Source organism: Giraffa tippelskirchi, chromosome 4, assembly GCF_054371585.1.
Source record: "Giraffa tippelskirchi isolate mGirTip1 chromosome 4, T2T-mGirTip1v1.2.pri, whole genome shotgun sequence".
Classification (NCBI taxonomy): Eukaryota; Metazoa; Chordata; class Mammalia; order Artiodactyla; family Giraffidae; genus Giraffa; species Giraffa tippelskirchi.
In genome coordinates this window covers 192,983,250-193,005,977 of record NC_137278.1, presented here as the reverse complement: position 1 = coordinate 193,005,977, position 22,728 = coordinate 192,983,250, and the positions used below count along the sequence as shown (strand labels likewise).

The following is a 22,728-nucleotide window of genomic DNA, read 5'->3' as shown; positions in this document are numbered from 1 at the left end:
GCCCACTGGCTCACAAAAATTCAGACACAACTTAGCAACTGAGCCTACAGGCAAGCATGCTAACTAAGAATAAAAGAGAGGCCAGAGTGAAATGTGGTATCACAACTGATTCCATGGGCATTTAAAGGAATATTAGGAGTAATTCTATGTTCCCAATTTGATAAATTAGGTGAAAGGTATCAACTCTTTGAAAAAAATCCAATGCCAACACTCACACAAGAAGAAACAGGAATGTGAATAGGTCTAAGCCTATTATTAAAACGAGGGACTAATCAATAACCTTCTAAAACAGAAAGCAACAGGCCAAGGTGGAGTCACAGTAAATTGTTACAAACTTTTAAGGAATATTATACTAATTCTCTCTAGTCTCCTTCAAAGGACAAAAGCAGAGGGAATATTTTCCCGTTTCATTTTAAGTTCAGCATTAGCCTAATACCAAAAGAAGACATAGATATTACTAGAAGAGAAAATTACAGACTAATATCTCTCATGATCATAGTTGTGAAAATTCTCATTGAATTAGTAAATTCAATCCAAAAATGTATACAAAAATATTATTTATTAGGAGTACATCAAGACTGTATATTGTCACCCTGCTTATTTAACTTCTATGCAGAGTACATCATGAGAAACGCTGGGCTGGAAGAAACACAAACTGGAATCAAGATTGCTGGGAGAAATATCAATAACCTCAGATATGCAGATGACATCACCCTTATGGCAGAAAGTGAAGAGGAACTAAAGAGCCTCTTGATGAAAGTGAGAGAGGAGAGTGAAAAAGCTGGCTCAAAGATCAACGTTCAAAAAACTAAGATCATGGCAACTGGTGCCCTCACTTCATGGGAAATGGATGGGGAAACAGTGGAAACAGTGGCTGACTTTTTTTTCTGGGCTCCAAAATCACTGCACATGGTGATTGCAGCCATGAAATTAAAAGACGCTTACTCCTTGGAAGGAAGGTTATGACCAACCTAAACAGCATGTTAAAAAGCAGAGACATTACTTTGTCAACAAAGGTCTGTCTAGTCAAGGCTATGGTTTTTCCAGTAGTCATGTATGGATGTGAGAGTTGGACTGTGAAGAAAGCTGAGCACCGAAGAATTGATGCTTTTGAACTGTGGTGTTGGAGAAGACTCTTGAGAGTCCTTGGACTGTGAGGAGATCCAACCAGTCCATCCTAAAGGAGATCAGTCCTGGGTGTTCATTGAAAGGACTGATGTTGAAGCTGAAACTCCAATACTTTGGCCACCTCATGCCAAGGGTTGACTCATTGGAAAAGACCCTGATGTTGGGAAGGATTGGGGGCAGGAGGAGAAGGGGACAACACAGGATGAGATGGCTGGATGGCATCACCGACTCAATGGACGTGGGTTTGGGTAAACTCTGGGAGTTGGTGATGGAAAGGGAGGCCTGGCGTGCTGCGATCCACGGAGGGTCACAGAGTCGGACACGACTGAGCAACCGAACTGACTGAACTGAACTGATACAACCATATCTTGGTTTTCAAAGTCCCTTGTACACTAAAAGAAATGAGGACTCCTTGGAGAATAGTGAATTTAGGGCTAGATGTGGAAAAGTACAAAATGAGCCTAAACATTTGTTGTGCAAGAATGTAAGGAAACATGAAAAGAATTATATGTCCATGCTCAGTCGCTCAGTCATGTCTGACTCTTTGGGACCCCATGGACTATAGCCCACCAGGCTCCTCTATCCATGGGGTTATCCCAACAGGGATACTGGAGTAGGTTGGCATTTCCTCCTCCAAGGCATCTTTCTGGCCCAGAGCTAGAACCCACATCTCCAGGGCTCCAGGCAGACTCTTTACCACTGAGTCACCTTGGAAGCCCAAAAAGAATCATGGGTTCACGTCAAAAGAACATAGGGTGAAAAAGGACATAGGAGCCGAGATGAAGTGGTTCTTACTTGACACATCTAGAGGAATACAGGCAACAAAATATATAAGAATAGTAATATATAATAGCCCATTGATTAAAATATGAATCTGTAATCTTTATTTACTGATAAAAATAAAGAAATGAATAAATAAATCGGTGATATCCAGTAAATTTTCTTTTCTTTAATGTTTATTTTATATTGGAGTATTGTTGATTAACAATGCAGTGTTAGTTTCAGGTATACAGCAAAACGATTCAGTTATACATATCTATGTATCTGTTCTTTTTAAAATTCTTTTCCCACTTAAGTTATTACAGAATATTGAGCAGAGTTTCCTGTGCTATACAGTAGGTCCTTGTTAGTTATCTAAATATTTTAAATATAGTAGTGTGTAAATGTCAGTCTCTCCCCCCAGTCTGTCCCTCCCCACCAATCCTAACCTCCTGGTAACCATAAATTCATTCTCTGAGCTTGTGAAACTGTTTCTGATTGCAAATAAGTCCATCTGTACCATTTTTTAGATTCCACATATAAGTGATATCATCTGATATTTGTCTTTCTCTGTCTGACTTACTTCATTTAATATGATAATCTCCACTCCCATCTATGTTGCTGCAAATAACATTATTTCATTCTTTTTAATGTCTCAATAATAGTCCATTGTACATATGTATCACATCTCACATCAGTCAGAATGGCCATTATCAAAAAATCTAGAAAAATGTTACCAATGAACCTATTTTCAGGGCAGGAATAGAGATGCAGACATAGAGAACAGACTTACCAACATAGTAGGGGAAGGAGGGGGTGAGATGAATTGAGAGAGAAACATTGAAATATACAGAGTACTATATGTAAAATAGATAGCCAGTGGGGAGTTGCTGTATAACACAGGGAGCTAAACCTGCTGCTCTGTGACAACCTAGAGAGGTGGGATGGGGTGTGGGTTGGAAGGAAGTTTCAAGAGGGAGGGGACATAACGTGTAACTTACTTCTGATTAATATTTTGTATGGCAGAAACCAACACAACATTGTAAAGCTATTATCTGCCAATTGAAAATAAATTTTAAAAAATCTACAAACAATAAATGCTAAAGAGGGCATGGAGACTAGGGGACTATCCTACATTGCTGGTAGAAATGTAATTGGTACAGCCACTATAGAGAAGAGTTTGAAAGTGAAAGTCACTCAGTCATGTCCACTGTCTGTGACCCCATGAACTATACAATTCATGGAATTCTCTAGGCCAGAATACTGGAGTAGGTAAGCCTTTCCCTTCTCCAGGGGATCTTCCCAACCCAGGGATTGAATCCAGGTCTTGCACATTGCAGGCAGATTCTATAGCTGAGCCACAAGGGAAGCCCAAGAACACTCAAATGGGTAGCCTATTCCTTCTCCAACAGATCTTCCTGACCCAGGAATCAAACCACGGTCTTCTGCATTGCAGGCAGATTCTTTACCAACTGAGCTATCAGGGAAGATCAGAGAACAGTTTGGAGGTTCCTTAAAACCAAAATATAGAGCTACCATATGATTTTTCAGTCCCACTTCTGGGCATATATCTGGAGAAAAACCTGGCTTGAAAGTACACATGCACCCCAATGTTCATTGCAGTGCCGTTTACAATAACCAAGAGGTGGAAGCAACCTAAATGTTCTGCAGATAAATTGATGAAGATGTGGCACAAAATGAAAGTATTTACAAACTAGAAGTAGAGTTATGAATGCAAAAAGCAAATTTATGGTCACCAGGGATAATTGGGAGATTGGCGTGGACATATACACACTCTTATATATATTAATAGATAACTAATAAGAACCTGCTGTATAGCAGAGGGAACTCTACTCAGTGTCTGTAATAGCCTATATGGGAAAAGAATCTTAAAAAAAAGTGGTATATGTATAACTGATTCACTCTTTGTACACCTGAATCTAACACAACATTGTAAATCAACTATGCCCCAATAATTTTTTTTAAGTTAAAAATAATGTGGTACATATATACAATGGACTATTATCCAGTAAGTATTCTTTGTTGGGCAAAAGAAGTGGTCTTTTTAACTGAGCATGTGTCAAGAGACTTTCAAATCTGATAAGTCTCCCTTATACTTATTAATAGTCATTAATATGAGAAACTGGCTTAGGAAGATTTCCATAGTATATTTAAGAGATTTTCCTGTTAAACAGTCTGATTTTGACATATTTTAAGAACTAGAGTCTCCTCTTACTTTACTGTTGTGCTCTCTCTCTTTCTCTTTTTCCTTTTTCAAAATCTATAACTTTATAGATGCAGCCTTGTTTCCCTTTGTCTTGGAAGCCCTTAGTTTCCAGAGACACATGGTGCTTCCTGGAGAGTAAAATCTTCAACAGTGAGAATTCCTACCAAGTGCTACCTTCTGGACTCAGCTTTATATCTCATCTGAAACTAATCAGTGAGTTCACCCCCTTTCCTATAATGTCCTTTCTTGGGAGAACAGCATAAGAAAGTGGGAAAGTCTGTGTAAATGCAGTAGTGCTGTCTGTATTAGCAAAGTCATTCTGATTTTCATTGGAGAATTCCCTCTTAAGGGCAAACTATCAGACAGAGGTTGGGGATTGTGAATATATAGATTTGATACAAACAGTCTAAAGATGTTTTCATACTTTTAGCTTCACAGGAATAATTTATGAAAGAAACATTTCCAAGAAATTAATTGCTTTATTGAATGTTGCTTATATTTTTTCTCTTTCATATCTAAATTTCATGCCTGAAAAAACCCAAAGAACTAAACAAAAAACATTTCACTAATTTTTATTTAATTTTCACTATGAAAAATATTAAACAAAGATAGAGAAAATGGTACAATAAATCTGATGTACCCATCACCACTTTCAGCATTATCAGTGTATGGCCAATATACTTTAGCCCATCCAACTCCCTGATGGATTATTTTGACATACATTCCAGATATGATAGTGCCATATGCCTTAGATTGCACAATATGCTATTAGTATAATCAAATTTCCAGCAATAGTAACTAGCTGTTATGAAAATATTTGAACAGCTTCAGTGAATTCCAGAGTATTTGATTTCTGCAGTCACATCAGCAGCACAAATGCTCACAATTTACCATAAAATATCACCAGAACATGAATTAAATGACTAAATCCATATTATCACAGGGACTAGGTGGCTATTTAGAGGAACTAAATTTAATGTTGATGATTTTTAATTTCTAACAACCTCCCTCTTTTGCAGATCTGTGTTAGTGGTATGACTATACACAGTCTTTTTCGTTTTTGTTTTTTTTTTTAAGCAGATATACAAAAGTTCTAACAGCTCTAAGAGGCAATACTTCTCTACAATTTTTTCCTCTGGCTACTAGATTAAACAGAGGAGCCTGGTGGGCTATAGTCCATGGGGTCGCAAAGAGTTGGACACTACTGAGTGCACACACACGTACATACATACTAGATTAGAGCTCTATCCAGGCCTTGGGAGAACTGTGGTGATACTCATGACACAGTATATATGCAAAAGGAAGAATTCCATGAAGCAAGGCAGATTCCACTAAGGCTTGTCGATGACTTTTGTCCCAGGCCTACCTACACAGCCAACAGTGCCTTCCTTTCAGGCCACACTTCAGGTGCCAAAGAATCACCAAGAAGAATTTCCTCATTTGGCTGTTTCCAAAAATTAAAACATATGAGTGACTTGAAGGATACAGCATTCCTAACATATAACCAAACATCACAACCAGCTTGTTCTGTAGGAAAAAATGCCCCTCAAATGTCATGAAAAGGCCAAATTGGTACAGGACAAAGAGCACGAGAAAGAAAAACACAGCTTTCATGGCCCTGAAATGGGCCTCCACACGGGGGTCTCTGGAATCCCTGACAGTGTGTGCAATGTTCTTCTTGTGTTTCCACAAAGAATGGAGCAACAGGAGAAAGGAAATCAGGGAAAGGAAGAAGGAGGGGAGGGACTCCATAGTGAAGATAAGAATAAAATTTTAATTTTGATATTCATTCACATTGCATAACTCAGTCATATTTCTCTCATGCATCTTTTGGACATGACACCAGAAGACATCAACAATATGTGGCCAAGGAAAACTTACAACTAGAAAGGGCACAGATACCAGTGGAAGCATGAAAACAACCTTGTTAATTCTCCATTTTAGCCAAAGGAAAGGAGGATGGGAGAAAGTGGTGATCTTCAGGAAATAAAAGACAGCAAGGCAAGTGGCAAGCCAAGTGCTTGAGTGACTGGCCAGTATCCAGATACAAAAAAAGATATATTTTCTTCCCACAATACCAAAGCCTGCCTGATAGAACATCATTGAAAAAAACATGACAGTGGTTATCCATAATTGACTGATTCTGGCAAAGGCCAAACTGGTAAGAATGAAGTCAACCAAGCTTAACTTCTGATTTCTAATCCAGGCAATGCAAGTTGTGAGTCCGATAAATCCATTCCCTAAAATTCCTATTATAAATTCCCCACCAGTCACAACCATGAAAACCTTCTCCAATATATTCAACATGACTGCAAAGAGAAAACTCTGATTCATAGTTTGTTGACTAATTTCCAGATGATTTACTAGATAATGATATAAGCTTTATGTTTGATTGTGCAATAGTTGTTCTTCTCCTTTGTTTAATTGTGGCTCTTCTTTTTAGCTAGGAAGCCCAGCAATCTGTAACAAAAGTGTGGAATCACTTTCTGTAACACTCATTGGACATTCCCATACAGCCCTGCCAAGAATTTCCAGTCTTGGTCCAGATGTCAGCTACAGTAATATTCTATGTACAGAGATGATTTTAAGGCCAAATTCTCATTTGCTACCATGTAAATTAAGGCCTGGATTAATTTTCACTCTTTTGAATAAAAATTTGTTCTCCTCTCCCAAAGAATTACATCATTTGATTTACAAATTTGAGGTGTGAAATAGGAACCTCCAACACCAATTTTCATATTAAAATTCTTTATCATGTAGATGTAACCAGAAAATGCTATTCTGCTGATAAATTATGAAGCATTCACAGTAGGGGTCACTGCATTACAAGGTAAGACACAGAGTCTGAAGTTTTTAGGAAATTTGGCAGGCAACATATGAATCTAATCTCAGTATCATAATTCCCTTCCATTGTGAAAGACAACCTGCTGAGCTTTGTACCTCTTAACCTCTAAAAAGGGTACATTTGATAGGGCTTTTGGATTTCATAGTTAATAAAAACCTGAGTGTGCTACTTTCACTTGTTTGTTTGCAGAATAATCATAATGCTGCTAATTGTGAGTAGGGCCCGAACAAGCTAAAGCTTTTCAGAAAATCTAGGCTCTTCTACATGAATTGAGACAATTCAATGATCTATGAAGTGTGGACTAAAAGAGATCAGATAATGCAATTGGAATTGACATTAAAGTGGTCTACATCATCTGCTCATGTAGTTTACTTGTGACTTTCAGACCTGTTCATAGAACCATTCAACTTCAGCTTCTTCAGCATTAAGGGCATAGACTTGGATTACTGTGATATTGAATGGTTTGCTTGGAAACAAACAGAAATGATTCTGCTGTTTTTGAGATTGCATCCAAGTACTGCATTTCAGACTCTTTTGTTGAGTATGAGGACTACTCCATTTCTTCTAAGGGATTCTTGCCCACAGTAGTAGATATAATGGTCTTCTGAGTTAAATTCACCCATTCCAGTCCATTTTAGTTCACGGATTCCTAAAATGTCGATGTTCACTCTTGCCACATCCTGTTTGACAACTTCCAATTTGCCTTGATTCATGGACCTAACATTCCAGGTTCCTATGCAGTATTACTCTACAGCATCGGACTTTACTTCCATCACCCATCACATCCACAACTGGGTGTTGTTTTTCCTTTGGCTCCATCTCTTCATTCTTTCTGGAGTTATTTCTCCACTCTTCTCCAGTATTATATTGGGCATCTACCAACCTGGGGAGTTCATCTTTCAGTGTCATACCTTTTTGCCTTTTCATACTGTCCATGGGATTCTCAAGGCAAGAATACTGAAGTGGTTTGCCATTCCCTTCTCCAGTGGACCATGTTTTGTCGGAACTCTCTGCCATGACCTGTCCACCTTGGGTGGCCCTGCACGGCATGGCTCATAGTTTCATTGAGTTAGACAAGGCTGTGGTCCATGTGATCAGTTTGGTTAGTTTTCTGTGATTGTGGTTTTCATTCTGTCTGCCTTCTGATGGAGAAGGATAAGAAGCTTATGGAAACTTCCTAATGGGAGAGACTGACTGAGGGGGAAACTGGGTCTTGTTCTGATGGGCAGGGCCGTGTTCAGTAAATCTTTAATCCAATTTTCCGTCAATGGGTGGGGCTGTGTTCCCTCCCTGCTATTTGCCTGGGGCCAAACTATTGTGGAGGTAATGAAGATAATGGTGACCTCCTTCAAAAGGTCCCATGCATGCACTGCTGCACTCAGTGCCCCCAACCCTACAGCAGGCCTCCACCGACTTACGCCTCTGCCAGAGATTCCTGGTGATTCCAGAGATTCCATGGGCATGTCTGGGTCAGTCTCCTGTGGGGTCACTGCTCTTTTCTCCTGGGTCCTGGGGCACACAAGGTTTTGTTTGTGCCCTCCAAGAGTCTGTTTCCCCACTCCTGTGTAAGTTCTGATAGTTCTATGGTGGGGTTAATGTCGACCTCCTTCAAGAATGCTTATGCCATACCCAGGTCTGCTGCACCCAGAGCCCCTGCAGCAGGCCACTGCTGACCCATATCACCACAGGATACAGTTCTGGCTCAGTCTCTGTGAGTTGGGCATACATTTTGTATGCCCAGATCTGAGCAGTTCAGACAACCAGGTGCTTGATGAGCGCACTGTCCCAGGTGGGTCATGCACCTTAATCACCTCCCCATCCCAACCACTCAGTTTTCCGGGTATGCCACGAGAGCACCATCTCAGATATGCCATATGTCGCCTCTGGAAAGCTGATCTCAGGCTGCAACCCTCCTGGCAGAAGATGCCAGCTCTGGGGCTGAGATTGTAGCAGCCCCTTGCCTTCGGGCTCTGGCTGTCTCAAGCCTGCCTCTCTGCCCCCAGGTGGGGAGGGGCCGGTACACAGCTGGTACACAGCTGGCTAGCTCTCCTTTGGTATTCACTCAATCCTTTGTTCTCTGAGTGGGCCAGGATGCCCGTTGGGTTCTTAGGTTAGAGACTTTCATGGGAAAGTTCTCTTTTCTGCAGTTGCAGTTAGGCGTGTATTCTGTAGGGTTTGGGGGTTTTTTTTCTTTTTTTTCTCTTGGTTATGTTGCCTTCTGAGATTCCAAAAGTCCCCACAGACCCACCTGTGAGAGGGTTTCCTACTGTGTGGAAACTTCTCCTCCTTCACGACTCTCTCCCCAGGAAGATCTCCACCCTGACTACAGCCATGAAATTAAAAGACGCTATTTCCTTGGAAGAAAAGCTATGACCAACCTAGACAGCATATTAAAAAGCAGAGACATTACTTTACCAAGAAAGTTCCGTCTAGTCAAAGCTATGGTTTTTCCAGTAGTCAAGTATGGATGTGAGAGTTGGACTATAAAGAAAGCTGAGCACCAAAGCATTCATGCTTTTGAACTGTGGTGCTGGAGAAGACTCTTGAGAGTCCCTTGGACTGCAAGGAGATCCAACCAGTCCATCCTAAAGGAAATCAGTCCTGAATATTCATTGGAAGGACTGATGCTGAAGCTGCAACTCCAACACTTTGGCCACCTGATGTGAAGACCTGACTCATTGTATAAGACCCTGATGCTGGGAAAGATTGAAGGTATGGGAAGAAAGGGACAACAGAGGATAAGATGGTTGGATGGCATCACCAATTTGATGGACATGAGTTTGAGTAGACTGGGAATTGGTGATGGACAGGAAAGCCTGGTGTGCTGCAGTCCATGGGGTCACAAAGAGTCGAACACGACTGAGTAACTGAACTGAACTGAACCTCAGACCTGTTCAAGATGTCTCTATTCTACATAATTTCTACTTAATTATAGATTTCAACTATCCATGCCCAGATTTGTGGCTTAGTGGCTCATATAATATCCAATTCATGATGATCACATGAATAATGAACAATCGGTGGCTCAGACGGTAAAAGAATCTGCCTGCAATACAGGAGACCTGGGTTCAATCTCTGGGTTGGGAAGATCCCCTGGAGAAGGGAACAGCTGTCCACTCTAGTATTCTGGCCTGGAGAATTCCATGGACAGAGGAAGCTGGCAGGATACAGTCCATGGGGTCTCAAAGAGTTGGACATGACTGAGCGACCGACTTTCACACGCTTAAATAAGGTCTATATGAGGACATAGTAGCATGATGGTTCTGCATGATATACTGTAGCCTTACAGATCCACTTGGGCTTTCCCAGGTGGCACTAGTGGTAAAGAACACTCCTGCCAATGCAGGAGACATAAGAGAAGCAATTTCAATCCCTGGGTCAGGAAGATCCCTGGAGGCAGGCATGGCAACCACTCCTGTATTCTTGCCTATCAAGGAGGGGCTCTATGTTAGGCTCTTCCAATAAAGGATGGTTGAAGGAGACTGTAAGGCCAATGAAGGAAAATGGGATTTGTTATCTCCAGTTTATTTCCAGCTGGATTCCTACATGCTCCCTGTCTACTCATTTCTGTGAGCACCACTCCAGCAGTGTTTCTTCACCCTGCCAGCATTTCCTTCCCCTCGGAGCAGCTGAATCCAGTTTTCAGCTTTTCTGGTGCTGTACTGAACCCTCCCTCGGACCACCAGCCTGCTCTCCATCTTCTTAGTGTAGTCCCAGCACAACCTCTCCCTCATGTTCAGAAGGCCACTTCTATAGGCTGAGAGTCACAGTACCAGCTGAGCAATGCATCTTCCTTAAGGTCTGAAATTCAGTGCCATGGGTTCCCTTTTCTAGGTTTCTAGGCTTTAATCATTTTAACCTCTCTCCTTTGTTCCTTAACCCTAGGAATGAGAGCTACTTCCTGTGGTTGATCTCTTCATCACCCTGTAGGGTTCTCTTTCCACCCTTTCAGTTATTTTATTAACAACTCTATACCCAGTTAACAAATCTTTATATTAAAATATTCTTTTCAAATCGATATGATAGTTTCTTTCTTCTGATCTACTCTGGTTGATATATCCATCCATTTAAATCTTAATTTTAAATAGTATTATTTTAGTTCTTAGATGTCCGTTTGTGATCCTTTCATAGATTCTATTCCCAGGCAGCAGAGTCATAGGTTTATTGTTAGAATAAAACTTTTTAATTGATTTGCTTCCGCTTAATGACTTTTAATAAATTTAGTTCCTCTAGAGTTTAGGTTGGCAAATTATGGTCCACAGGCTGCTGCCTATTTTTGTAAGTAAAGTTGTTGAAATACAGCTATGTCCATTCATTTATGTATTGGCTGTGGCTGCTTTTGAGCTACAATGGCAGAACTCGGTGTCACAGCACCACATGACTTGGAAAACCTCAAATATTTACTCTCTGACTCTTTACAGAAAAATGTTCACTGACTTCTATGTTGGAGTCATGCCATCAGGCTAGCACAAGGCCTTGGCTCCCTCTAGCTTCACTTTTGTGCACCGAGGTGTAAGCTCGGCAACAGGATGAAAGGGAGTTTCCCTCGGTGTTTTGGCAGAGGCTTTGGAGACTTACTGAAGTGTCCCAGAAAGTCTGTACCAAAGATGATGATGCCAGTTTTGTGGTTCTGTTTCCCTTAGCATATCACCCTATGATTAATATGGAGACTTAAGAGAAGAGGCTAAAAGAGATCATTTCTTTGAAGAGAATAATCAGTTTATCTCACCATCTAAATGAAAGGAGAAGCATATATAGAAATTGACATGTATCTCCTAGAGACTGGGCAACAAACAACCGGGATTATACCTGAAAAAGTCTATAAGACAAAACGTGGCTATAGAATGGTTAGAGCAGAGAGGACTGCTTGAGAATGGCTGCCCTTCCAGAGTTCACTGGGGCAAGTTTCCTGTTTCTCATGGGCCAGACATGATCTTTATAAAGGGAGTTTGACATGGGTCACTTGAAAGGGAACTCCTAAAAATCATCTCATGAAAGAGAAAAGTAATCCAGGCAGATACCGTCCAGGTAAAGTTCAACATCAGAAACCAGGAGCATAATCATTTCTTATGATTCAGTACCTTTAAGGAATCAGCATAGGAACCTCAGATAGGACAGCCCATGTGAAAAGATTCCAATAAAACCCACAAAGGTGCTGATGGTAAAGGGTCAATGCTGCAAACTTAGGATGTTTCAACCCTGCGTATTCCAAAGACAGATTTGACACTTGACTGGCTTCTGGAAGAGAACCTCTAAGCACTTGGGATATCTTGCCTAGCAAGAGTATCTCTGTATACCTGGGGTCTTGAGTCACACCAGATAGTTTAGTCTGTGCTAACAACGTCATCTATAGTGAGCTCTTTTTTGTTTGCTTGGGGCTCAGAGCTATGCTGTTTCAATTTGATGTGGAGACCAGGTAGTTACAATCACATGGGTACTCCGTGTTTATGTCACTAATTCCTAATAAAATCCCTGGACACCAAGGCTCCAGTGAGTTTTTCTCATTGGCAATACTTTACATGTGTAGTCATACATTCATCATTACTGGGTGAACCAAGCACTGTTCATATAACTCCACCAGAATAGGACAATTTGAAAGTTGTGCCTGTTTTCTTCTGGGCTCCACTCTATGTACCTTTGGCCTTTGCTGATTTTCATCAATATCTTTTTATTTTAATAAAGTATAACAGTGACTGTACTGAGCTCTCTGGGAGTCATTTCTTGGGAGTCTTCAAACCTCAGAGTGTCTTGACAGAATGAATTTTCATTAAAATATTCAGGATGACTGATAGCTTTTGACAGCCCAAAAGAGAACTGTAGATGATGCTAGCTATAGACGGAACCATAAAGGAACCAAAGGCAGCACAGATGATGGGGAGATGAATAGTAATCTGCAACAAAATCGTCTCCTGTGTTAGATTTCCAGGCTTGAATGGGGTCTGAAATTGCTGAGTGGGAGAACTTTTATACTGAATGACAAATTTAAACTTTATTTTTAGTCTGGGCTGTATTTGATGTATGAGTGATGATAGAAGCTGTGGGGGCTGCCTAAGAGAAGGCAGAGAAGAATAACTTTTTCTCATTCTTGAAAGAGAAGAATAACTCAGTAAAACAGGATTGAAGGGGCAGTGGCAAGAAAAAATAAATTTGCTTACTGGTTTTTTGGTGCTTGAAAATAAGTTGCTTTTATATCATATGTAGACAAAGTCTTTTTATATTCTACTCTCTAAAAATGCAGACATCCCATATCTACATTAAATTGCCCTAGGAAGGGATCAAAAGAAAAAACCTCTCTTGAGAACAGCAGTGTTAATAAGTAGCACTCAGTACCCAAATTAGCACTCTATCTGGGAAATGAGAAGAATGAAAGACTACTCTGCATTTTAAAGTATTCAATAGTTTCTGTATTTTCTTCCTTCACAATAAACTCTACTGTGCCCTATGCTCTGGCTGTCTATTTTCTAAGTCCTGTGCTTTCACTCTTATTCATTCATTTATTTGAGACCACCCGTGGTACATGATCAAGAAATAATCTGGTTCTAATGAGTGTTGCAACTGCACCTCTAGGCATCTGTTAAGGTTGTGTAGTAAAAATTTAACATGCCAGTTCATTCTATGCTCATTATTTCCCAGCACACTTTTAGGTCATGTTGTTGTTGTTTTTGTTGTTCAGTTGCTAAGTTGTGTCTGACCCTAGGGCCCCAAGGACTGCAGAACATCAGGTTTCCCTGTCCTTCACTATCTCCCTGAGTTTGATCAAACTTCATATCCATTGAGTCAGTGATGCCATCCAATTATCTCATTCTCTGTTGACCCCTTCTCCTCTGCCCTCAATCTTTCCCAGCATCAGGATCTTTTCCAATGATTTGGCTCTTCCCATCAGGTGGCCAAAGTATTGCAGCTTCCACTTCAGCATCAGTCCTTCCAATGAATATTCAGGATTGATTTCCTTTGGAATAACTGGTTTGATCTCCTTGCTGTCCAAGGGACTCTCAAGAGTCTTCTCCAGCACCACAGTTCAAAAACATCAGTTCTTTGGCACTCAGCCTTCTTTATGGTCTAACTCTCACATCTGTACACGACTACTGGAAAAATCATAGCTTTGACTATATGGACCTTTGCCAGCAAAGTGATGTCTCTGCTTTTTATTATGTTGTCCAGGTGTGTCATAGCTTTTCTTCCAAGGAGCAAGTGTCTTTTAATTTTGTGGCTACAGTCACTGTCCACAGTGATTTTGGAGTCCAAGAAAAGAAAATCTGTCACTGTTTCCACTTTTTCCCCATCTATTTGCCATGAAGTGATGGGACCGGATGCCATGATCTTAGTTTTTTTAATATTGAGTTTTAAGCTAGCTTTTTCACTCTCTTCTTTCATCTTCATCAAAAGACTCTTTAGCTCCTCTTCCCTTTCTGTCATTAAAGTGGTATCATCTGCATACCTGACGTTGTTGAGATTTCTTGTGGCAGTCTTGATTCCAGCTGTTCGTCATCCAGCCTGGCATTTCACATGATTACTCTGCATATAAGTTAAATAAGCAGGGTAACAATATAAAGTCTTGATGTACTCCTTTCCCAATTTTGAACAGGTCCATTGGTCCATGTCCAGTTCTAACTGTTGCTTTTTGACCTGCATACAGGTTTTTCAGGAGACAGGTAAGGTAGTGGTTTGGTATTCCTATCTCTTGAAGAATTTTCCATAGTTTGTTATGATTGACACAGTCAAAGGCTTTAGTGTAGTCAATGAAGCAGATGGTTTTTTTAATGATCCAGCAGATTGTTTTTTAATGATCTTGCTTTTTCTATGATCCAGGAGATGTTGGCAATTTGATCTCTGGTTCCTCTGCTTTTTCTAAACCCAGTTTGTGCATCTGGACATTCTCAGTTCACATACTGCTGAAACCTTAGTTTGAAGGATTTTGAGCATCATCTTGCTAGCATGTGGAATGAGTGCAATTGTATGGTAATTGGAACATTCTTTGGCACCACCTTTCTTAGAGATTGGAATGAAAACTGACCTTTTCCAGTCCTGTGAACACTGCTGAGTTTTCCAAATTTGCTGGCATGTTGACTGCAGCACTTTCACAGAATCATCTTTTAAGATTTTAAGTAACTCAGCTGGAATTCCATCGCCTCAACTAGCTTTGTTCGTAGTAATGTTTTCTAAGGCCCACTTGACTTCACATTCTAGGATATTTGACTCTAGGTGAGTTGAACACACTATCATGGCTATCCCGGTCATTAAGACCTTTTCTGTATATTCTGTATATTCTTGCCACCTCTTCTGCTTCTGTCAGGTCCTTGCATTTCTCTTCTCTATTGTGCCCATCTTTTTTTTTTTGCGGGGGGGGCGGTGTTAGTTCTAGAAGGTCTTGTAGGTCTTCATAGAACTGTTCAACTTCAGCTTCTTCGGTGTTACTGGTTGGGGCATAGACTTGAATTACCGTGATATTGAATGGTTTGCCTTGGAAACGAACAGAGATCATTCTGTCATTTTTGAGATTGCATCCAAGTACTGCATTTAAGACTCTTTTGTTGACTATGATGGCTACTCCATTTCTTCTAAGGGATTCCTGCCCACAGCAGTAGATATGATGGTCATCCAAGTTAAATTCACCCATTCCAGTACATCTTAGTTCACTGATTCCTAGACTGTCGATGTTCACTCTTGTCATATCCTGTTTGACCACTTCCAATTTGCCCTGATTCATGGACCTAACATTCCAGGTTCCTATGCAATATTGCTCTTTACAGCATCAAATCTTGCTTCTATCACCAGTCCCATTCACAACTGAATGTTGTTTTTGCTTTGGCTCTATCCCTTCATTCTTTCTGGAGTTATTTCTCCACTGATCTCCAGTAGCATGTTAGGCACCCACTGACCTGGGGAGTTCATCTCTCAGTGTCTTATCTTTTTGCCTTTTCATACTGTTCAAAAGGTCCATCTAGTCAAGGCTATGGTTTTTCCAGTGGTCATGTATGGATGTGAGAGTTGGACTATAAAGAAAGCTGAGTGCCGAAGAATTGATGCTTTTGAACTGTGGTGTTGGAGAAGACTCTTGAGAGTCCCTTGGACTGCAAGGAGATCCAACCAGTCCATCCTAAAGGAGATCAGTCCTGGGTATTCATTGGAAAGACTGATGTTGAAGCTGAAACTCCAGTGCTTTGGCCGCCTGATGCGAAGAGCTGACTCATTGGAAAAGACTCTGATGCTGGGAAAGATTGAGGGCAGGAGGAGAAGGGGACAAGAGAGGATGAGATGGCTGGATGGCATCACCGACTCGATGGACATGGGTTTGGGTGGACTCAGGGAGTTGGTGATGCACAGGGAGGCCTGGCGTACTGCAGTTCATGAGGTCGCAAAGAGTCGAACACGACTGAGCGACTGAACTGAACTGAACTGATTGTGTCCATCTTTGAGTGGAATGTTCCCTTGGTATCTCCTATTTTCTTGAAGAGATCTCTAGTCTTTTCCATTTATTGTTTTCCTCTATTTCTTTGCATTGTTCACTTAAGAAGGCTTTCTGATCTCTCCTTAGTATTCTCTGAATTCTGCATTCAGTTGAGTAAATCTTTCCCTTTTTCCTTTGCCTTTAGCTTATCTTCTTTATTAGCTATTTGTAAGACCTCCTCAGACAACCACTTTGCCTTCTTTTATTTCTTTTTCTGGGGGGTGGTTTTGGTCACCATCTCCTGTACAATGTTACAAACCTCTCTCCACAGTTCTTCAGGTACTCTGCCTACCAGATCTAATCCCTTGAGTCTATTTGTCACTTCCATTGTTAATACATTAGCCATGGTAATGAGTTGTTATAATTTCCAAATAGTCACTGCATTGTCTTGGGGTTTTTTATGTCTCTGACTTGCTACCAGAGCTTTTATAGTTGTAATCTAGCCACAAATAAATACCTTTCTTTCCAAGTACTGTTCTTATATCTCATCAAAATTCCCAATGTCTTAGTGATATTTGGAATATATTTTGACTCTGTTCATCTACCCAGCCAAAAAATACTTGCTAAATATCAAGAAGGTGAGAAAGATAGTCTTTCCTGGTGAGTAAGTCTGCTTTTTAAGTGTTATGTTCTTGGTTTAAAATCATGCTGGGCAGTTGGTGACAATATCAAAATAGTGAAGCATCAGAATATCCTACATTATGAGAGAGAGAGGAGGAAGAGAGGATCATGGAACCAATAAGTAATTGAAGAAAACATTGAAACATAAGTCTGAGTGCAACAGAAAAACAGAAATAGTTTGGGGTCTACGGAGTCTAGATGGTGTTGTTTTGTCATTTTTCTTTTGCCATGTGTTAATTGCTCCCTGATCCTTGGCTGTATTTTTGTTTTTAGTGCACTCATTCTTTACTAAATCTAAATCTTTAATCTATGTGTGTGTGCGCTCAGGTGCTCGGTCATGTCTGGCTATCTGCGACCCCATGGACCACAGCCCACCAGGCTCCTAGGTCCATGGGATTTTCTAGGCAAGAATAGTAGAGTGGATTGCCATTTCCTTCTCCAAGTGATCTTTCTAACCCAGGGATCAAACCCGTGTCTCCTGTGTCTCCCGCAATGGTCAGCAGATTTGTTACCACTGAGCCACCTGTGGTTGCCTGTCAGGATACATTTAATAGGAGGCTTCCTGTGTGCTGTTTTCAGTCTTGCATGAATTCTATGTTCCTTAACAGCACCTGAATACAGGTGCCAGAGAGCTGGCAAGCCGGCTTTCCGGGATAATAGAAATTCAAGTATCTCATTCATATGGAAATTCCATATGGTGAACAGCAGCCATTTACAAGTCTCCTCCTTTCTGATATGTAAAGTAACTGTTACAACCCCCTCTCTAGAGAATAATTCTAACCTCCGGCTTTCTAGATGACTTGTTAGACTTTTCATCCCTATCTCTGCTAAAAAGGGCTGTCTGGTAAGAGAGTATATATATGCCCACAATATGTTGAATAAATGCCTTTGTTCCACCAGAGCAATGGTCACCGTGTCTTTCCTCATTTTCCTTATTCTCTCTGTCTCTCTCTCTCTCTCTCACTCTCTGCCTCTCGCTCTCTCCCTCTCTCCGTTTCAGGCTGTTTCCACGGAGCACAGGTGTCCACCGTGTCTACTTACTTGCCCGGGCTTTCAAGACCTCTTCGAGAGGGCACCCTGAGCCTACAGAGACGGTGCTAGCTCTTTGTCCTAGAGTTATATTGGCACACTGTGTAAACCAGGGAATACCAGCCTCTTTTCTTCCTTCTTTTCTTATCGGTCGACTCTGTACCCCCAAGTTCCGGTCCATTAAAGGACCACAACAGTTGCCTAAAATTTTTTTTTAGCATTGAGGAATTTGTTTCCTTGTTAAGAGATTTTCATGAAATGCAATTTGGAATATTGCCATCCCCTGGATATCCTTGCATTTTCTGACATATATCATTTCTTTTAGCTTCTATAGCCTTAGACGATCTCACTAATCATTATATATATTAATCAGATGATATACATTCCAAATTAAGTCTACTAGTTGATCCACTTTTGTATTGTTGAAACACTTAATTGTTCCTCGATGCATTTTATTTGAAATATTAACAAGTCATGGCTTGTATCTAGAAGTAGTCACTAATGACCTGAGGCTTTAAAACAACTTTATTTTTGTGTTCAGATACTCAGCTTTTATTTTTAATTAAAATTTCAACATATTCCTGAACATATTTACTCTCCTTATTTTGGTGCTCCTTTCTATTTTTAAATGAAAACTTAAAATAATTACCTTTCTTTAGGAATTAAATCTCTATATATCTTTACAAGTGTAAATATATCTACATTAATACATATTTATGGCTATTCTTTATATATACATATGTTTTAATGAAATCAATATAGTGCAAATTAAGTGAGATTAAACTAATATTTTGCCTAACATAAAATGCATAATTTTACTATTAGTTATATCATCACCATCTTGATGGAAACACAGCAAAATCCTTTTCTTTGGCATTTTCCAGGAAGATTATTTTTCCTGTCATTTGTTGTTGTTCAGTCACTCAGTCATGTCCAACTCTTTGCGACCCCATGGACTGCAGCAGGCCAGGCTTCCAGTCACGCTGTGCAGCTTTCAGGATCCAATCTGGAACTGAATCCAGGCCACAGCAGTGAAAGGCCAGAATCCTAACCACTAAGCTACCAAGGGAACTCCCAAGAAGATAATTTCAATAAGCTCAATCACCTATCACAGAATAGAATTTAAACAGTCAGGATAAAATAAAAACACATATATGAAGTCCTGTGTGTTGTCTTCATTCTTGAGAAGATCATCGCTTCAGACTTCTTTTTGGAAGAGTAGGTTTTCTTAGATTCATGTAATACTTCATCTTCCTCAGGACATAGAGTGAAGCCTGTTTCAATTTGCTGTTCCATAAAATCAGAAGAAAAGGATGGCCAGAAGGACAGGAAAATAATAGTGTGTTCACAACAATCTTTGCCACAAAACTACCTAGAATGTGATTGGCCCACACTGTCATAATATTGCTCAAATAGTATATAATGAAGAGGAGCAGGAATGAAATCATAGACTTCAGGGCTCTCACATGGGCCTCCGTGCTACAGTCCGCACCCTTCATACGCCTGAGATGACCACATAAGGAGAGGATTAAAAGGACAAAGGAGGCCAGGGACACTACAAAGGGGATGAGGAACATTATGGTAAGGAACAAATTGCATTTTATCATTAGAAAGTCCAATGTCCCATTTTTTTCACTGTTTGCCTGGTTTTGGAGCAGGATTTCAACTACCATATCCTTTTGAAGAAGGCACAAGCAGAAAGAGAAGACAGCCCCCAGTGCGATGATGAGAAGTACCTTGTGAACTCTCCATTTCATCCAGAGGAAAAGGAGATTAGAAAAGTTGGCTATTCTGAGGAGATAGAAGACACTGATGCAGGTGGTGCAGGCTATGGAGAAATAATTGGATCCTGTCCAGAGGAGCCCCAAATTTATCAGGAGATTCTTGTTGTACCATATTTCCTCAGAGATTACATATAAATCTGTACTTGAAATCATTATGCACAGCACAAATATTCTGGAAGTAGCCAAGCAGGTGAGAATAAAGTCAATCAGAGAGAACTTCCTGCTCCTGATCCAATCAATACAGTTAACCAGCACAATGAATCCGTTTCCCAAAATACCCAGTAGGAATTCTCCAGCAGAAACGATCATAAGTATATTGTTCAATGTTCCCTCCATGCTTGCTGACAGGAAATCTCTGCCTTCAGTACCCCACTGACATAAATGAGGTTATAGATTTACGCATCCAGAGCTCTAATGTTCAATAAGTTCCTTTCCCCTGTACTTTAATATTCACTGGCAAACAAAGAAAAGCCTTCAGGATGCTCCCAAAGTCTTAGTTATCTTTGGGAAAACCACCTTTATTCCTCTCAAGATCTCAGCTAGTGATTTTCAAGGCAAATATTCTGTCTGTGTCACCACTGCTGTGACACTGCCTCTAATTTCCATGTAAAGCTATGCATTAGAATTTGAATCCTGGTTTGCTAACACACAAGATAGAGATCAATTTTTAAATATTTTTTTTCCTTAGGATTTAGACACTTTTTGATTCACTCAGCTCAGTTATAAGCCAGAAACACTAAACTCCAATCTAGAAAATGTCTTGTCTTGGTCTGAATGCTCCGAGAAACAGGGCATTACTGAGGGAAGTGCCTGGACAGCAGAAGGTGGCTGGGGAGCTGTTATACTAGCATGTAAGTCTGACTCTTGGGGAGGGAGAGGGAATGAAAAAAATCAAAGTATTAGGAAACAATCCTAGCAAGTTCTAAGAAGGCCGGTGGGCAGTGTCAAGGCAATGGTGCACATCAGAGGGGTCCTGAGCCTCCTGGGAGCAGGACTGCCATTGAATCTCTGCTCTGTCCAGTCACTGACTGGGAGCAGCTTGTAGGAGCGAATGGGATTGCAGGGCATGGGACAAAGGCTTATCAACTGCTGGGGAAATATAATTAGAAGCAAAATCTGCTCCCAACCTGGAACATCTCTCCACAAGGTAGTAGAGAAAGAAGACAACTTTGTTACTGAATAAGCATTAAACCAGAGCCTGACGTACATCTCAGGCAATATGGTATAGGATCACAAAAACAGAAAGAAATATCACCTTTCTGTATGACAAAGCAGATACGAGTCATTACACACGTTCTCAAGGTTAACAATAACTAGTCTTCAAGTAAGAGTTCTTGACAGCACCATTTATTACATATAATTTATCTTAAACTGACCTGGTAATTGGCTTCCTGGATGGCTCAAATGATAAAGAATCCATCTGCAATGTAGGAGATGTGGGTTCGATCCCCGGGTTGAAAAGATCCACTGAACAAGGGAATGGCAACCCACTCCAGTATTGTTGCCTGGGAAATCCCATGGACAGAGGAACCTGGCGGGCTACAGTCCATGGGGTCAAAAGAGGTGGACACAACTGAGCAATAATTGGGCTGCTGCTGCTAAGTCGCTTCAGTCGTGTCCCACCCTGTGCAACCCCGTGGACGGCAGATCACCAGGCTCCCCCGTCCCTCGGATTCTCCAGGCAAGAACACTGGAGTGGGTTGCCATTTCCTTCTCCAATGCATGAAAGTGAAAAGTGAAAGTGAAGTCGCTCAGTCGTGTCCGACTCTTAGCGACGCCTTGTACTGCAGCCTACCAGGGTCCTCCGTCCATGGGATTTTCCAGGCAAGAGTACCGGAGTGGGGTGCCATTGCCTTCTCCACAATTGGGCTAACCATCCATTTTAGTTAATTGGCTTAATACAAGGGAGAAGTGAATTCATACCTGTATGAAGGGAGGTAGTTTTGCAACTTGGAGCCAGCTGAGGTTAGGCTCCTGCCCTCCCAAAGAAACTGGGAACTTGGGGTATTTATTTAAAACAGGGAAAACTAGCCTCTTACTTTTTATTTGTAATTGCTTTTTCCTAGTCAGTTAGTTGTGCTCCTTTAACTCAGAAATTGCTGAGGCAAACTTTCCTAATCACCACATGCAACAAGTATCCTAAATTATAGTTTAAAAAGGTTATTTTTATTATTCATATCACAATACATATTGTGTATAAAGAACTCATACTTTATATAAATACAGAAAATCTGTTGTTTGACGTTACACTAGGATCTCTTGGAGTCTTTGGTAGTTTTGAAACATGACTGCAAACTCTTTAACTCTCTTCTTATTGAGATCTGGGGTCTGCAGCCCCTCCTCTTGAAGATGGGTGGGATTATAACTTCTTCAACCAATATAATACAGTAACAATGACATTATAGGGCTGGTAAGGCTGTCATAGAATTGTTCAACTTCAGCTTCTTCAGCATTAGTGTTTGGGGCATAGACTTGGATTACTGTGATATTGAATGGTTTGCCTTGGACACAAACAGAGCTCATTCTGTCAGTTTTGAGATTGCACTCAAGTACTGTATTTCAGACTCTTCTGTTGAAAAGAGTTGTGGAAAATTCTTAAAGAGATGGGAATACCAGACCACCTTACCTGCCTCCTGCAAAACCTGTATGCAGGTTAAAAAGCAACGGTGAGAAACAGACATGGAACAATGGACTGTTTCAAAATTGGGAAAGGAGTACATCAAGGCTGTATATTGTCATTCTGCTTATTTAACTTAAATGCAGAGTTCAGTTCAGTTCAGTCACTCAGTCTTGTCCGACTCTTTGTGACCCCATGAATTGCAGCACGCCAGGCCTCTCTGTCCACCACCAACTCCCGGAGTCTACCCAAACCCATGTCCATTGAGTC

General features: G+C 40.7%; 1 protein-coding gene and 2 long non-coding RNA genes across 3 annotated transcripts in view; all 3 read right to left on the bottom strand.

The window, feature by feature from the left end:
* The window catches only part of LOC145545278 (uncharacterized), a 131,140-nt gene that overhangs the window by 90,351 nt on the left and 18,061 nt on the right, over positions 1 to 22,728 (bottom strand). The window lies entirely within an intron of this gene.
* Positions 5,165 to 13,846, bottom strand: LOC145545279 (uncharacterized). Its single transcript, XR_014081991.1, has 2 exons — positions 9,370 to 13,846; positions 5,165 to 7,887 (listed from the first exon to the last, which is right to left on the bottom strand). It is a non-coding gene; the product is annotated as an uncharacterized LOC145545279 (long non-coding RNA).
* Positions 16,449 to 20,177, bottom strand: LOC145545272 (taste receptor type 2 member 7-like). Its single transcript, XM_081589343.1, has one exon. It carries the CDS (start codon positions 20,175 to 20,177, stop codon positions 19,248 to 19,250), a length of 930 nt encoding a protein of 309 aa, XP_081445469.1. The 3' UTR covers positions 16,449 to 19,247.

Coding starts and splice junctions, on each gene's coding strand:
- LOC145545272 (XM_081589343.1), bottom strand. CDS start 20,177: ATGGAGGGAACATTGAACAATATACTTATGATCGTTTCTGCTGGAGAA.